General features: G+C 33.4%; 1 protein-coding gene across 1 annotated transcript; it reads right to left on the reverse strand.

The window, feature by feature from the left end:
• Positions 1-2,784: 2,784 nt before the first annotated feature.
• Positions 2,785-10,272, reverse strand: LOC128550930 (uncharacterized). The gene is made up of 3 exons (XM_053531013.1): positions 10,175-10,272; positions 9,419-9,508; positions 2,785-3,240 (listed from the first exon to the last, which is right to left on the reverse strand). Exons 1-3 carry the CDS (start codon positions 10,227-10,229, stop codon positions 3,047-3,049), a joined length of 339 nt encoding a protein of 112 aa, XP_053386988.1. The 5' UTR covers positions 10,230-10,272; the 3' UTR covers positions 2,785-3,046.
• Between the last annotated feature and the right edge of the window lie 8,692 nt (positions 10,273-18,964).

Consider the following 18,964-nt stretch of genomic DNA (forward strand, 5'->3'; position numbering starts at 1 on the left):
AAGTTAGCAAGGGAAAATGATCACTAGTGTTTCTATAACATTGTGTCATAGATTATTAACTGGATGACTGGTATATCAATTATTGCTGTAATATATTTTAACTACATATTCTGATATCGAGATTATGAACAATATAACAATCTAAACAACTTATAAAGTGAACATTTATGATAATTCTAGTTACTTTCAAAGAAATTAAAAGATATCTACACATAGCAAAACAGCAACGATTGCAAAACTTCGTATAACAAATTTGCCAGTCAAATAGTTATAATAAAATGTCGCCATATCTTTTCCATTTCAGCAATTGATTGCAAGAAAAGTTTGGAGAACGGCAGCGATGCAGCGAGCGGTGTTTATGATATAGAATTATAGAACTCTAAAGAAGTACTGACAATATATTGTGGCATGGAAACTTACGGTAAGCCTACTGTAGAATACAGAAAATACCCATGATGAGTGTTCTAAGTCAAATGACGATAAAGCTAAACTGTTAAAAAACTTCAGTTATAACCGAGATTTTTTCAGTTAAGTGCAAGCTAGCTCATTGCTAATGAAATTTTGTAATAGGCAAGTGTTATCAATACATTTCAGGTTTTTCAAAGAACTTTTATCGTAACTTCAAGGAATATAGCTTAGATGGAGGACGATCCTAGGTGCCCCTCCGTGCATTATTTTATCACAAGTGGAGCACCTGAATAGAACCACTGACCTTCCGTAAGTCAATTGGATGGCTTCATCACATGAATAATCAGCGCCCCGAGTGAGGCTCGAACCGACATCGGTGAGGGGCAAGTTATTTGAAGTCAGCGCCCTTTACCACTTGACCAAGGAGGTCCCTTCAATCATTAATGTTATAATATCCTTTTATTTGTGACTTGGTAACGCTACATAAGGACCCATTATGTAAAGTGAAAATAATCAGCGAAAGTCAAACAATTAATCGATATTTAAGATGCGTTTTCAATTTGATTCTAGAAATCATTGTACACATGTACTACAGCTTTCTTTTGAATATAGTTATTCATTATAGTTGTCCTGCATTGGTAATTTATTATAATTCCGACTCATATTGACCAAATTGATTGAAAAGGGATATAACTTTAACGTACTTTACATTCTGCTGTCATTTCTTTTTAAACCTAGAGTGCGCATGCGCCGAATTGTACTTCCGTTACTAAGGAAAGGGCCGAGTGTAAATTCATGTGTAAAGAGCCCATTCTTTTCTTAAATTTATGACTAGGCAGATCAATATTAGTTGTTTGAGGGAAGTAAACTTATAGATAACAATACTTGAATACCTACACATTGAATAAGAGTTGTCACTCTTTGCAAACACAGGTACAAAATAAAACTCATTTTTCTTCTATTACTGATATAAACAAAATTTTCAGTAAAACTTTACATTTGTAAAATGCTTTTGTTTATTTGAAGAAGATCAAAATCAATTTCTGGACTTTATTTAATATGGTTTCATCTTTCAACATTTGAGGTTCTATGTTTATACCATGATATCAATAAGTATGACATTACCGTAATGTGCGAAAAACGTTACATGATACACGCCATAAAGTTTAAAGAATTCAGATCAAACTTAGCAGGCATTCTTACAAATGCTGATCACGTTAGAATACTTTTTCTTCTTGAAGTTATCTTGTTTAAATGGGCTGTTTTATCCTTTTATTATTAAAATGAAGTATATTACTTAAAACATAGTAAACGAGACTGTCATGTACTGCTGTTCTTCTTGGTAACGTAATTATTGTCAGAAAGTTAACCTTTACCCTGCTAAATCTCTAAAATGAACAGGTCCGTCATTCAATTTGGGCAGTACCATTTATCATTCGTAAGGTGTTCAATGAAAATTTACTGACTGAATAGCGAACAGTGCAGACCATGATCAGACTGCACGGATGTTACGGCTGATCTTGGTCTTCACCGGTCGCAATGGCAGAATCATTCGCCGCCAGCAGGCTAAATGTTAACTGTAAGACCACAGTTTACACAATTTATGCAGTATTTACATCATACTTAAATTGACGAGTAAACAACTGTCTGAAAAAGCTATATATGGTGCATATCATATAACAAGAAAACAAGAAAATGTAAGGTTCTAATACTGTATTTAAAAGGTCCAGAAAACAGTCGTCCTTTTCTTGAAATGCATTTAAGACTTTCTAAAATGACCTTTTGAAAGGCAAACGCTTGTTTTTAGATACACCTATTTTAACTGAAAGAAATTAGGTAACGTAATGTAATACGGTAACAGGACTGCTCGCATTTCGATATTTATTCACAATAAAACACAAGCAATTTTATTTAATGGCAAGCATCTTGTGCTTAATCAGGGTAACGTAATTATAAATTCATTTCTTACTAATAAATCATAATACAGTAAAAAGTTTCTTTTTAATTTTAATATTTCTTTAACTCTTTAAAGGCTGAGCATCGGAAAGCTGAGACAGACCCCCAGAGTTTGGTAATATACTGAGTTAGTAAGAGAGTTCCAGCTTATAGATGGTTCGGCATTACTGTGATCTCTGAAATTATTTAACTTCTAATAGAAATAATTTACGAATCATTGGTACACGAATCATTTAGGCAAGGTAGCCTGAGGAAAATTCTATATGTGAGATATTTGGTCTCACCAGCTCTATGTTTTAACTAAGGACATTCTATTTCGTTTGTCTTCTAGTCTAAGACATAGTCACCTTAGCGATTGGACCCAATTCATTGTTCAAGATACTAATGGCGTAGGAACTTCCCTGGGTCATATAACTCGTATCCTGACATATACTACTTATGGTAAATTTAGCATCAGAATCCAATTCAACGAACTACTTCCTTGGTTTCGATGGTTGCTTTTCTTATCAGAGACGTTATACATATTTCATAAGCTGTAGACAAAAAAGATATGACAAGTGACTATTAATACCAAAGATATCTGACATTTTACATGTTGTTTTCAATGAAAAATCCTTTATTTAATTCTGTAAGTTACAATTCTGATATGGTGTTTGAGTGTGAAGTCTTTAAAGCACAGGATTCAACAGTAAGTTATTACAATAAAACATAAAAGCAACACTATTTGACTGATTCCGAGGTCTTGACCACTGTTTCCGCATTGTCCGTGTTGCTGGCCAGATGCGCTATGTCCTGTTCCACTTATTGACCCTCCTCCACTTCCGCTTCCGAAGGTAGCTGTACTGACTGCAGCATTAGTCCAAGATGTTACTTTTCCTGTCATAATGAATAACTGAACATGAAATATCTCTGATTGTAACAAAAAAACAAAAAATACAAAAGAAAGAAACAATATGAAAGCCTACTTATTTAATATACAGTGTCATTATACCAATTAAAGCAAACATTATAATATAATGTCCGATGTCACGTTGTTGTTCTTTGTTTTTGTTTTTGTTGTGTTTGTTTTCTTCTTTTTTTCTTTTATGAACATGTATGACATACTATTCTAATTCCAAAATGTTTAAAGTTTCTACTTCTCCTAATTACGATGATCAATTTAATACTCATCATAGAGACTCTTGGTCACATGCGTTTTTGCGGAATTAGTGTTAGATAATGTTATAGATATAGCTGGGGTCTGGAAATCTGGAATTATAGTTGTACACTTGGAAAACTACTTTTTCGGACAATAATCTACAGGTAGTATTTAAACAAAGGCAAGCATAACACAGTGTAACACTATAACTGTGACAAAAATAAGCTGCAAACACTATCAACGTTTGCTTGTATGCGAGAGTGTGGAACATTTAACATAAATGCCCAAAAGACTGACCATAAGAAGCCAAATCATGACAACTTTCAGACTTCTACTCGAGCAGTCTTTGTGCTTTTGATTTTCGTTTTGCCTTACAATTGACTTTATCATATAGGATGGTAATAAGATGGATAGAACAGAACAAGAAAATAAATCAAATAAGTCTTTAAGATCATTTATGTCGCGTTTATCAGGTATAACTTAGTCATCAAATTACTGGTCTGTGCTTTTACATGTATCATGTCTCATAATACTTGTACAATACAGCTTAACTGTATGACGCAAGTTGACAATTTAGGCCATTCCTGAATTAAAATATGTTCTGGACTCGGTGATTATATATGTTCTGGTACTTCAAGATCAATGAATACACTCTGCTACTGTTATAGAGGTCCGCTAAAGCCGGTGCTAGGTGGCGTGAGGGATGATGCACATTTCGTATCATCTCATTAACAAACTCGATCAGACTGAGTGCTATTATGTTGCTTGGTTCCTTTCTATGCTTTCAAAGGATATTTTCACAGATTTTATTCACAGCTTCACTACAAACTTACTTAGTCTATAATTATAAGTAAAGTTATAAAAATGTAAACAAAATAGCTTAAAACATAAAAAGATCTAAATTTAGCTAAGTACGTCAAATAAGTTGCATGCTGTAACATGCATTCAATAAAATGTTAAGACATTAAACACATAGTCTTGGCCTAATATGGGTCACTTCCAGTTTGTAACTAGACAGAGTACGTTTTTTATTTCAGTGTAAAATTGAAATAACTTTTCTTAAGTTGTATATTCATGAGTAAAAGATATTTTAATGTAACAAATAAAACACACAAAATGTGACGTTTCTTAATTTCCCCTAGTCAAACGATTTTTTCTTTTGCTGTGTGTAAAGTCAACAGCGGGAAAGGACTTATTAGAGATTTTCAGCTTACTTCGACGCGTACTGCTGACCACGGACTGCTAACTTACTATAGGGGTTTTCTTAAACTGTATACAAATTTTTTATGCATAACTGAACAGCGGCATATCTAGCATCCGGTTCTAGTGCCGTAATACTGATTCCAATTAAAATATCCGAGAAAAAAATAGTTATAAGATTATTAATAATCGTTGTATTGTATATATAAATAACCGATGTACATGTGTATATGTATTTTGTCTTACAAGCGTTTTTAACAACGTGGGCGCATTTTTTAAAAAAGATATCCTTTTACCTTTTATACCCTTTTTTATTAATGTATCTATTCAAACCTTTCGACTACTGTATTTATAAACAAGACATCGCAAACTAATTCTTTTTTATCTGAAGTGTAGCAACTTATTTATATGCTGTAGCCAATTTCGTGATGTTCTAGCCAGTATTCCCTAGCAGTGAAAACGGCTGTTAATTCAACGATCAACATACCTTTTAATCAAGGATTTGAACCAATGACCACCTGATAAGGAGGCAGACATTCTTCCTCTGTGCCGCAAGAGCCTCGCCTATTTTAAATGGGGGAATTAAAACAACATATGTTACAACATATGTTACAAGGTAATTGAATAATTGGTATCAAGGAATGTATATAGTGATTTTGGAACAAAGTTTCGTACTATTGCACTCGGGCCGCTGAAATGCTATTGTACAACGCACAATTTTGAATATGCACGATACGATGCGTGACAGTTTAAGCCCCGCGGTAAAAAAATTCTTACTTGGTATTATACATGTATATTCTTAACTTTTTCAAACCCTTCAAATTCATTTTTATACGGTACTGAATTCATTCAGTTTTCCCGGTCAAATTATCAGGACATAAAAGATGGCTACATTATAAATTTTTAAACCAATATATACCGTGAGTTCTCATGAGTTTAAATCTTTGTCTAAGTTTCTCAAAGCCGAGTATCTACACACACCATATGAATGCATATGTTCGAAAAGGTACCAGACTAAAAAGGCTTTGTCAATAATGATAAAGGTTAGTCTCGACTACTAAGCTGGTTGTATCAAATGACCACACAGAATTGCTCAAATGGTGTCAAAATATAATTTCGTTGACATTTCTATGCATGCACTGGCCATAAAACATGTTTTGGAATATGACCGAAATTTGACCTTGGATGCGTCCCGTGTCTAATGTTCACAAAATAATTTTCGGTCTCAGCTGGGTTTTAGATTTACATTTTGACAGCCAGTTTTAATGGTACTTAAAGATTAAATTTAAATTGAGACTGGTAATCTATACCGAGTAGTCACTTTAAGATAATAAATTTAAAACAGTTTTTCACATGCAATTCTGATATCAGATTATGAAAATATGAAGCGGCTATTTTTTATTTCCAAACATGCTGATACATAACTAATTCAGGATGTTTTAGCTGAAATATGGTAATGTATCGGATCTCGTTTCGACGGGGTTGTTTAGACAAAATGTTGAACTAAATCATTGAAGTTATTTCAGTAAAACTCCTATTTTATCGAACGCTAGATACAGTTATCAAAATTAATGAAAAACAATGACCTTTTTCGTACAGAAGTCTAAAAGAACACGGTATTTATACTACGCAACAAAAATTAAACGGACTTTCATTTCATTCAGAATCTTTTATTATTTTATACTGCGTTTGTTTTTTCTTATTTTGATGCTAGGAAAAACTAGTCTAGGAATTGTATGGACGGACACATATTAAAACTAGGAATTGCTTCTATCTTCAAACCCATGTTTAAACTTGTATTTTTAATGCATGAACATATTAAGGTAAAGTATTATCGTAGTACAGTGGATTTGAAACTTCACATGTCTTGTCGATAATTGAAGAACCTGCTTAGCGCAAGAAAAATGTGACAAAGAATTTAGATGTCATCTGAAAATTGCGATTACGTGTTTTAAGTGAAGCCTGTTCACTATCAATATATTTTCAAACGTATGTATTGTATAATTATAGCAGATAATTAAATCACAATACATTAATTTGTACAATGAATGCAACATTTACTACACATATTGGTAAAAGAAACATATATACCAAGAGTATGTTTTCTTTTTTACGAACCTTTAAATATTTTGACAAAGCCCCTGCTGTAAGTATGCAGTCCGCTGTCCGCAGTCCGCGTCGAAGTAAGTTGAAAATCTCTAATATAAAGATTTAAAGTTTTATTTTTAGATTAAGAAGTTTTTCTAAAATGTAGGTTTAATACATTGAAAACTTTGGGAAAAAGACATTTATTGTGAGAACAAGTCTTCCCCTTACTTGTCGTTGCTGCTGCTTTTGGACAGTTACATCCGTACTGAATTTGAAAATCAGGGCATGTTGCATTTACTGTGTTGTTATAAGGATAACATTTAAGTCCCATAACAACGTTACAAGTAACAATAAATTTGCCGACGGTGTCGTTCTTTTAACCGGACAATGGTTATCCTTTTTTGATCTATAATGAGCTCTAATTGGAGAACCATTGGCACAAAGGGAGTAAAAACTTTTTGCCGATTGATGTTCATAATATGACCTGAAATATTTTTAAATAAAGAAATTTACGACCCTTAACAAAATGCTATATTTTTTCTGTTTTAAGGAGCGGCTTACCCCTTGTAAGACAGGAAAAGGTTATGAATTATCAATTTTAAGTCAGAACGTAATAAAACGTAAAAAATAAGCATGATGTAAATGTTGAACACGTAAAGGGCTGGGCTTTCAGGTATTTTTACCGGTGCTGGAAAAATCCATCTAACGCTCCGGGGTGTAAGATGACTCTCGTGCTCGTATTACGAACTATATTTATGTAGACGATTTATGAAGTAATTTATATTTTATTAAAAAAAAACAAACAAAAAAACAAATAAAGATCAAATAGCTTGACAGTTCCCAGTTCTAAACGCGTTGCTTTATTAAAATTTCATAACGCTTTGCTGTAACAGATCAAACAAAGCCGGAACTTAAAATTGTTACTTGTCGTTGAAACGTCATGACGTCTTTCCTGTTTATGGACGTTTGTTCCCCGCGCTTTGTATAAATACGCTACTATAAGAAATAATTCTCAAAAGAAAACCGTTCGATTGATTTTACTTGTTTTATTATATTTTAATATCGGTATGCAAGAAAAAGATTCGTCACTGGTTATAGATGCAGATGAGAATATCCGGTACTCGAGTTACTGTTACCTACAACCAGTGAAAGAATCTTATATTACGATGCCACTTACCATCATTTCAAAACTAATCCGTAAAACTGAAAAAAATGAAGAGATATGAAAGGAAATGTGTTTTGAAATTTAATTCTATGTCAGCAAGTATACTAAGTTTACAGTCGGCAGAAATCATCGAGTTTAACCTTTAAAACGCAAACTTTCTAAAATGGACTTGTCCATCATTCCATTTTGGGACAAACCACTAATTATTTAAAGGAGTGTTCACTGAACATTTACTAGCTGAAAACCTTAAAATCTACGTGCAGAATAAAGAAGTTAATAGGAAAAAGGGTGAGAGCCGAGGTTTCAAGACATTTCTAACATCGTGAAATCCGGTGATTTTTCTAAAAGATGGAACTGAAAGCCTTTTGTGTTTCTGATCTAAACCAGTTCATAACCTGTGTAAATGAACTTTTGTGTTTTGTGATTTAATCAAAGTACAGGTCATTGTGCATTTTATGTCAGGTGTAAATCAATCAACAAAACATGATGACCTGACAAAGGATTACAGGATTACAGTCTGCACTGTAAGTAGCTTTGTTTATTTAAAATGTATTATTATTTCAAAATGAATTTAATAACAGTATTTGTACTTCTTTGTCTTTATTGGCGTAACTTGGAAATGAATAGATAACACAAAGGTCACACGGTTTTAACATTTTATATTGTCTTCTGATTTTCCTCTTTTTTTTTTAATGTGGTCATACAATGAATAAAATAATAATTTTGTCTGATTCCATGCTTTTGAAATCAAGCTTGAAATGATATTGATGTAAATGTATACTTATTTTTATTAAATGTTTTCAGTATTTTTAAGATATTTTCTAAATAGCCACCGGTTACCTGTTTTGTTCAGTATTCGAACACTTTTAGATTTTTTTTTATATAAACAAAGAAGGATTTTACCGTGTATTGTCTTGTCGATTAAAACTCGTTTCGAAAATTGACCTTCTTTGGCTATTCCGCTTAAAAAGAATTCCAGATTAATATCCCTTCCTGGTGTTATTCAGACGTGTTAGAATGGAAATAGATTTTTAGTTTTGTGTGCTTTGTTGGCAAATAAAACACGTAACCGTTCAGATGCCTCGTGATTGTCATCTGAAGGCATTCGTAATTCATGTTTAGATAACTACCCGTCTGAACTCATAACCTTGTTTTGTTTGCCAACAAAGCACGAAAAACTAAAATCTATTTGAGATATATATTTATATGTTTAAAATTCTAACGTTTTTATTTTAAATAATTAAAGGAAGTATTTTTTTCAGGGTATGCTGCATCCGTTAATGACATGCATGATGCATTTGAAACGCAAAAAGAGAGCGGTATCTATCATTTGACAAAAATGTATAATGTCGCATGTAAAATATATTTGAAATTGAAATAATACCCTAGTCATATAGATGAAAACATCCGGGGACAGTAAACAACGGCAGCGCAATATTATCAATATCAAATGGTCACTTTACCAGTAGTTGGATGCTGTGTCGTCTGCTTTGTCGTCTGTTGGGTTTGATATCCATATGTCACAGTGGAAGAATAGCTTCCTCCTTCTCCTCCTGAAATATTCCGCATTTCTTAAATGAACTTGTCTATCTTTCAGTTTGGTCAGTACCATTAGCTGTTAAAAGGGGTGCTTACAAAAGAGATATTGACTGAATAGCGAACAGTTTAGATCATGATCTACACTGGTCGGAAAGGAAGAATCACTTGCCTCCAGCAGGTTAAGTTTTGAAAAAAACGTTAGGTGTTTTTTTCTAGTATTTTTTCAGATGTATTAAATTGTAAATCGTAAAATCGCTATGATTTCTGCACAGAAAAAAACTAATATGACTTCCCTTTAAAGGTAAACTTAGAACTAGACGCTAATTTTATAGTTTACTATACAAGCAATTCATGTAAGCAAAAAATCAACTCATTTAAGTTTGTGCATAGTTCTACGCATTATTAGGTTTTAAATGGTGCACATTTAATGTATGTATTGTAGCTAAATTAAGTAAAAAATATATACTGCAAATAAATTAAACCGTGTAGTTTCTTTAGCAAACGATTGTTTAATCATGAGTTTACCTACAAGTTTATAGAAGTGAGATACATTCGATAAGAATCTTAAGTATATTTGAAGTTAACAGCTAAAGTTTAATTGGACTTTTTTAAAGTTTTATCGGGTTTTTTAACACTGGTATTAGATATTTATAAAGGATATAACAAAAAAGAAGTCTTACCATAAGCTGTAAAACTGCACAAGAACAAAACGAGGAAAGTAAAATAGCCTCCCATTTTTTTTTTCTTCAAGGTGTTGAATGCCTAAACTGTGTAAAACATACGAAGGAATATATCTATATAGCCTTAAGTATTTGAGGCCCGTGTGTTAATGCTTAAATATGGAAACATTTACATGTATTATCTGAACATCCATATCAAATATTTTAGCCAGCTCATTTCGCTTAATTGGAGCATCCAAATGTACGGATCGCGGGGTCGCGACTCGATCCTCGAGGGAGGCGAATGTGCTCCATCATGATCTAATGAAAGTGATTATTTCTGAAATCATTCGTCCTCCATCTCTGATTCTCCTTGGGAAGTTGGCAGTTACTTGTTGAGAACAACTTTGTACTGACATGGCTTATGTTAATTGCCCGCCTTAACATAACCGAATATTCCGTTGAAAAACGGTGTTTAACCCGAAACAAACAAATATAACATATATATAGGGGGAGGGGGAGGGGGGCTCAATTAGTTAATCAGTCTTATATAAGAAGAAACTGAAGACTATCATCCCTTGGTAAGGAAAGAAGAAAGCTTTGTATGAATATAACAGCCAGAACTGGTAATTAAAGCGTCCAATGAGACAATGCCTTGTTGAGTGGCGAAGACTGTCAGTGTTAGGGCTAGGCTTATTACATATATTGCATATATGTGAGCTTGCCCTGGTACGTAACAAATCATCACGTGAACATTTGATAAATTTAATGGTTATAAAGTTATACACGAGAAACATTTTATTTTCGAATGAAAGGATTGACGAAATAACGATACTTTAAACTCACGGTATGATCACAATATGCCTCCTCTGTGGGGATATAAATTCTGTTCAGTGTATGAGCACCTGAACATATAAACGCACATGTTTACAAAACACATGTAATGACAATCGGCAGTTTTCATGGAATTACGTAACTTCCGTATATAATTTCGGGACCTTTAGAACTTAACAGAAAGTTATTTTTCATAAGAACCGAAGAGTTCCGGAGAATGCCGAGTTACCATTCGGAGAATGCGTAAACGTACGGAATTTGCCAATTGTCACTGTAGGACCTTAACACTTCTGATATTTAAAACCCTCTAGACGGGTATTTAATAATTGTCAAATATAAAGTCCAAATATTATGAGCAGTGACAAAATTATTGCAATATTAAAATTTCAAACATTAGCTGATATAAATACTGTATTCAAGTTATTTTTGTCTATACAATGGCGATAACATATTTTTAAATCCCTGATTTAATTTGCTTATAGCGTTAATACAATGATTAGTGGTTAAAGAAATATGACAAAATTTTGTAAATAGCAGGGCTTAAGCATCTTGTTGTATTGCCAATTTCATCAATATGACACTTGATAATACTTTGTCAGTTATAAAACCTTAAGTAAAAAGATGATTGTAAAATCTTATCTATTTATAAATATTACATTCGCCCTATTCTTTCAACGTTTATTCCGTATGAAAAGCAAAAGAAAAGACAATAAAGTTACGCCATTAATGTCTGGTGATAACTGATCACTGTTATGACGACGTCCGTGTAAAGGCAGATAGAATGTTCTTAAGATGACGTCGCAGTTGTTCCGTCTGGTGAAAGGAATGACCGGAAAGCTGATATTGATGCTAAATGCTACAAGTTATATGCATTTCATTATAGTATAAAGTTTTCAAATGGAAAGGAAATATAATATAAATATAAGAAAATAAATAAATAAATAAATGAGTAAATAAATAAATGTAAGATCCAGAATAGTATAGGCAAATTAAACATGAATCAATCGATTCATGGATTTCCGATCCTATTCTGTCGTACATTTCGCATGAAGGCCTAATTTCATTGCTTATATAAGTCATTCCGGATCCAAACAGATGTCTATAAAAGCATGTCTTCATGTTATTGTAAAATTTTGTTTTCAGACTTTGCTGAATTTGGAAGTTTTCATTTTTCTAGATTGAGGTCAGAAATCGTAATTCGAATCTAGTCCCGACAAAGACAAGTAATAACTGACTAACATGTACAACAAACATGCATCAGTGCCATATTAACTCTTGCACACTATCTGTATATATGTTTAAATGGTTTTCTGATAGTATAGGGTGCCATTTTGGACATCTGATGGATAAGATTGAGTCACATTAAGTCCCATCAAAAACTTTTAAAGTTGCATTCTTTGGCAGATAAAAGGGACAATCTGCATGGGGTTCATTTCGATAAATGTAGAATGCGCTATGTTAAAATTCGTCATTTGAAATACGATATATGACAAGTTTAATTAAGAAATACTATATAGCATAAGAGTGTCTAACACTATTTATGTAAGATAGGCTTTTATACGTCGGGAATATTTATTTGTAAGACGTATAACCGCTTGAGTGAATAAATCTTGTTAAAATACTTTTTTGCTGTAAATTATTCCGATTCTCATATGCATTTAACCTAAAACAGTAGATAGAATATAGAAGTGCTTTTTCTAGGTCGAAAAATACATTTTGATGTCACCGCACGTTAACATGACATCATTCTAAAAGTGTTTTAACAGAAAAAGTCATATTAGAATATGAAATAAGTTCTCTATGAAATATGTCAAAATAAGTATGAATTACGTCAAGTTTAATGTGAAACAGAAATACGTTATGTGAAGCAAGAAATACGTCTAGTATGAAATTCGTCAAGTTAATTTTGCATTTCAATACAGAATGTGTTAAACGAGAAGAATATAATAATAAAATGCAAGGTTCTCGAGATGGCAGTATGTCATAATGCAATTAGTTGCAACAAGATGCATCGTTTATTGACTGGTTATACTTTTAAATGTTTTGCAGATTCTCTTCTCACTTTAATACCTAATTGTTTATATCTTTGTACAGCTGATTGCGCATCTGTTGATAATACCCGAAAGTGGGGGTTAAACAGTAAAGGTAACGGTGGACCGTTCCAAACTGAAGGAAATCAATGCTCAAAAATAGTGAAAAAAATGAACTACATATCACATATCCGTAGCCCTGACAAACTTATAAAACGAGCCAATCTATTCTATCCAAGTACAACAGCACTGTTGGCCCATTTAAACGAGGAGTAAATGTAACCTATATTTTTAAAAACATTTGCCATATATTTTAAATTTCTTGCATGCCGGACAGGATTTGGTCTGGGGTGTAAAATGTCCTTCGAAACCTTGCCAAATAGCATCTCAGTCAAGTATATTATTATGGCAGAACATAAAACAAAGTTTTCACGCATTACCATTTATTGCTTTAAGACCTGTTTGTAACTTGTAAATTATAATGTCCGTTAGCAGAAGTGCTAGTATTTTCACCTCTGATATGCAGTAATACCGGTAAGACAGACGTCATGTTGCTCGATACGCAAATCGTAAAGTTAAAAAAAACTTTAAGGGCTATGGTGCATAACAGCAGCACTAAATGGCTGGACCCGTAATGCTGACCATCGTTTTTGCAATGACCATTTTGCTGACCAGAGGCAATCGGTCCTGTTCCACTTCCGGTAGTCTGGGAACCAGTAGTACTAGCATCGCCACTTTTATAACCAGATACTCCATTTCCGTCTCCAGTTTTCGGAGTTGTGATTCCAACACCAGATCCTCCCAAAAAAACTGTAATATGAAATAAGGCAAAACTTTACATTTAGTGTTATCATACATGTAACAGCAAATATCAAACATTGAGCAATTTACGGGAAGCTGGTTTTACGGTGACGCAATTTGTTTCCGCTGCTTTAGGCTTATCATGACAATAAAATGAATATTTATTATTTTCTGTCCGGCGTTTTATCTTTCTTAAAAAGAAAACCTTTCTTGCATGAGTTTTGAGTGACGAATAATTTTCATCGATCGAATTAAGTTTTGTCTTCACTGCGGAGAAACCCACATCCTTTCTAGGCTAGGAGGCACCAAAGGTCGCCTTGTTACCTTCAGGCGAAATTTTAAAAATCCATCATGAAGTAAGGAAGTATACAGTGCTCTCTCTCTACAGCGGTCCTTTGAACTTTCACACTTGGTGATTGATTTTAAAAGTTTCGCCGGAAGCTAAGTGCGACTTGCTAAAGCTCGATTCTCAAGAAGGCCCTTTGGGTTTGCTTCTCGGGTTCGATAATATAATGGACTATTCGTTGTGTAGTCGCAGTTGAAAGCCGACTGACTCCCGCCTCCTTGCATACTCACAATACTTACTCCTCCTGTATATAACGCAAAGTATGTTCAACCTAAAAGCCACACCTTGACCGTTTGTTCAGTATGAATATCACAAGAAATTTATACCAGACAGGCAACCAGCGGTTCTCTAAGAAATTAAGGTAGTTATGCTTGTTTGAGACAGAAATTGTTCTGCAATGTGCACTTTTATTTCACCATATTTTTACTTCAAAGCACCATTATAGCCGAAAGAAATTCAGCTAATGAAACGAATAGGGTTGTGTGCTTGATCTTTTGTTAGACTGATCCTCCAGTCAACTTTCACAACGGGCTTCTTTAGGAAAACCGCAATTCTGACATTTTCCAGTATAAAAGAAATTGCTAAATGTAGTTTTTACATGCACACAATGAGGAAGACAAATAACATATTCTGGTCTCCTAGAAGGGCAAATAAGGGATGACATCGATTCATGCTAATGGCGGCTGAAGAACAGGTCCACCACCGGAATTACATTACATAACATTATTCGAGGGAGTATCTTAAGCCATATGTCAATATCTTTAGAGGTCCGTAATTGTTCATTAAGCGTATCAATGATTCTTATGATACATTAAAATCTTATTATAACAATAAGTAAATGAAAATTCAGCAACAAAACCTTTCATTATTTTTGTGATAGGATACCCTTGCTGCAATATGACGAGTTGAGATTTAATTTGAAACTACTATACACCAAAATAATGATAAACGGCTTTAATGGCATCTCAGATGGGGTTTTTTTAGACAATCTATAACCTTTATCTTTTATATTTGGTGCTTGAAACAACTTAGGCTAATCAACATGAATGTGCGCGGGAATGATTACCATAAAAGTGAGAACCTATGTAAGCTCAACGTTGTAAATAGCATTTCTGTCGTTTCTGAGTTTACTTCAAAACCGGCCTCCATTTTCTCTGATATCACATACTGGCCAAGTGTATGTATTAGTGAAAAATTATTTCAGCACACTAAATTTCGGAGAATATCTAATTAGTTTAATAATGCATCACGTGATAACGTTGTCATAAGGAAGCCCTACTAAGAAACATGTCATTGCTTTCATTTTTAAACATATACTAAGCGCATATTTCATTAAACCATTATATCGCAAGATATCAGCTTATAATGTAGAATATCCGCATTAAATGTATATAACTTGGGTAAACAAATAATCTTGCTGTGTATATAGAGGAAGCTTAACGAATACAACGATTTTATATCTGCTAAAAGAAACTGCCAGTTAAGGCGGTTGTACAATTTCACACTATGACTATTTCTATTAAGCATTTACTATTTAAATCCTATAAAATATTGTTTGCCAACAATAATGCTTTTTTGTATGAAATTTAGGCATAGATTAGTTAGCTTTGCATATAGTCTTGGAAACTATTATGTGTCTACTATGGTGTTCAGAACGTTTCGAAGAATGTCCTGCTCCATTACCCAAGTTTTCGTTCTTTTTTCCTTCTACGTTTCTTTATTTATTCGTTTTTTATCCTCGTGTGTTTTTTTTGTGTGTCTGTGCTGTGCTGTGCTGTCCATGTGGTCGTCTACGTGCTGTGATTTACTGTTTAGCATAGGTTGAGTTTGTAAGACGTAATATTCTCTGTTGGATATTCATGCTTTCGTTTCGTTTAAATAGCTACCCCTACGTATTTCAGACAGTGGTTAGGAGTTGCAGTAGCCGTCCATATGCAGCAAACCAAAGATACATCTCTACTAGGGATACAAATCTTTGCAGAGATAATATTGAGCTGTTTATCCTGTATCAAAGAATCTTCGAAGAATTCGTTATTGCTTTTAACTGCTTAACATTTTTATTTATTATTTTTTTATTATTTTTTTTTTTTTTGGATTTAACGTCGCACCGACATATGATAGGTCATATGGCGACTTTCCAGCTTTAATGGTGGAGGAAGACCCCAGGTGCCCCTCCGTGCATTATTTCATCACGAGCAGACACCCGGGTAGAACCACCGACCTTCCGTAAGCCAGCTGGACGGCTTCCTCAGATGAAGAATTCAACGCCCCGAGTGAGGCTCGAACACACATCGGTGAGGGGCAAGTGATTTGAAGTCAGCGACCTTAACCACTCGGCCACGGAGGCCCCATTTTTATTTATTAGATATATTTAAAACACAATTGGTCGACCGGAACGCTGTAACCTTACACTTCGTAAAATTATACTGTTTAAAGTTAGAAAGGAAAAATGCTCACCAGTGTTTTTATAAAGTTATATCATAGCATTATTTAATTGCTGATATCAATTATTGTTTAAATACTTACGCTATTAAGTGAACATTTGTAATGATTTTAGTTACTTTAAAAAAAAATAAACATATCTACATATAGTATCGATTGCAAAACTTCGTATAACGAATTCGCCAGTCAAAAAGTCTAAATAAAATAACGCCGTATCTTTTCCATTTCAGCAATTGATTGTAAGCAAATTTTCGAGAACGGCAGCGATGCAGCGAGAGGTGTCTATGACATAGAATTATAGAACTCTAAAGAAGTGCTGACAGTATATTGTGACATTGAAACGTATGGTAAGTCTACTGTAGAATAGAGAAAATACCCATAAACGATGTTAATATGAAAATATAACTTACATTCTAATGATGACTAACAATGCTTTAGTCATCACAACGATTACAATTATAGGTCATATGGCGACTTTCTAGCTTTGATTGTGGAGGAAGATCCAAGGTGCCCCTCTGTCATTATTTCGTTACGAGTGGGCACCTGTGTATAACTACAGACCTTCCGTAAGCCAACTGGATGGCTTCCACATATGAAAAATTCAACGCCCCGAGTCAGGCTCGAACCGACATCGCAGAGGGACATGTGATATGAAGTCAGCGACCTTAACCACCCGGCCACGCAGGCAACTTCAGTCAGTAATGTTATAATATCATTTTATTAGTGACGTGGTTACACTACATGAGGACCCATTATGTGGAGTCAAAATGATCAGCGGAATACAAATTATGCCGCAAAACAATCAATCGATATAAAGATGCGTTTTCAATTTGATTCGAGACATCATTTTACACATGTATTACATTTTTCTTTTGAATATAGTTGTTTATTCTAGTATATTCTACAACTGTCCTTTGTCCTGTACTGGTTATTTATTATATCACAGACTCATATTGACAAATTGATTGAATCAGTTTTGATTCGATTCTATGGCCATTTCTTTTTGCGCTAGAATGCGCACGCACGAAATTTTAATTTTGTACTAAGGAACGGGCCGAGTGTAAATTCATGTATAAAGTGCACATTTTTCTAAAATTCATGACTAAGTAGATCAATACAAGTTGTTCAAGGTAACAATGTTTTAATACCCATACATTGAGTAAGAATTGCCATTCTTTGAAAACACAGGTACAAACGAAAACTCAAGTTTTCAATTATTGATATAAACAAAATTTGCATTAAAACATCACATATCTTTATTTGGAAGACATAGAAATCAATTTCTAAACTTTATTTTATTTGGTTTCATCTTTCAAAATTTGAGGTTCTACCATGATATCAATAGGTATGACATTACCGTAATATTGGAAAACCCAATGCAAAAAAAAACTTTACATAATACACACCATCAAGTTTAAAGCAATCAAATCAAACTTAACAGGTTTTCTTACAAATGCTGACAACTTTTATATATTTTATTCTTTTTGAAATCATTTTCTTTAAATGATTTATTTTATCATTATCACATGTTTGACGTCGCGGGAGTGTAATAAAGCCATTAAATAAAAATGATAATTCACTAGTGTAATAAAGCTTTGACGTCGACGTCATTTATAGTATAGGAGACGTTGGCCAAATTGACTAGTTTATATAGCAAAAGAAAGTAGAATTTTTTATGTTTCCGTAGGAAAGTCTAACATGTGATATAAAGAATATTACATTTGTGACTTTCCGCATTGAATTTATTAAACTCGTTGAATAAAATTGATAAAAAGCTCCGCATTTTATTATTTAATTCAACTCGTTTAATAAATTCAATATGAAACGACACTCATGTAATATCGTCTATATGTGTCAGGATATTGCTTAAAATCATAGTAAAAGAGCTTGTCATGTACTGGTTTTCTTCTTGGTAACGTAAAATATTGTCAGCAAGCTAATATTTACCCTGCTAAAAATTTAATGAACTGGTCAGTCATTAAATTTGGGCAGTACCATTTATTATTCGAAGGGGTGATCAATTTTTCTTTTAAGACGTATCTACATTATCCGTATGTTGTCATTTCTCCTGCAATAAATTGGTAAGTCTCGATAAAATCAGTTGTTCTTTTTCGTCAATTTCCAGATTTTCATTTATTTTTAATATTTGTCTACTACTTCTGATCAATAATAAATTTAAAATCAGAATCCAATTCAACGAACTACTTCCTTGATGTCACTGATTGTTTTTAATCAGTATCGTTATACATAACCTGTAGAAAAAATGCAATGACACGTGACCTTTTGCTCTCAAGATGTATGATCACGTTTGTTTTCAAAGCAAAACATTTGTATTAAACTCATCAAATCAAATGTAAG

Source organism: Mercenaria mercenaria, chromosome 19 (genome assembly GCF_021730395.1).
Source record: "Mercenaria mercenaria strain notata chromosome 19, MADL_Memer_1, whole genome shotgun sequence".
Classification (NCBI taxonomy): domain Eukaryota; kingdom Metazoa; phylum Mollusca; class Bivalvia; order Venerida; family Veneridae; genus Mercenaria; species Mercenaria mercenaria.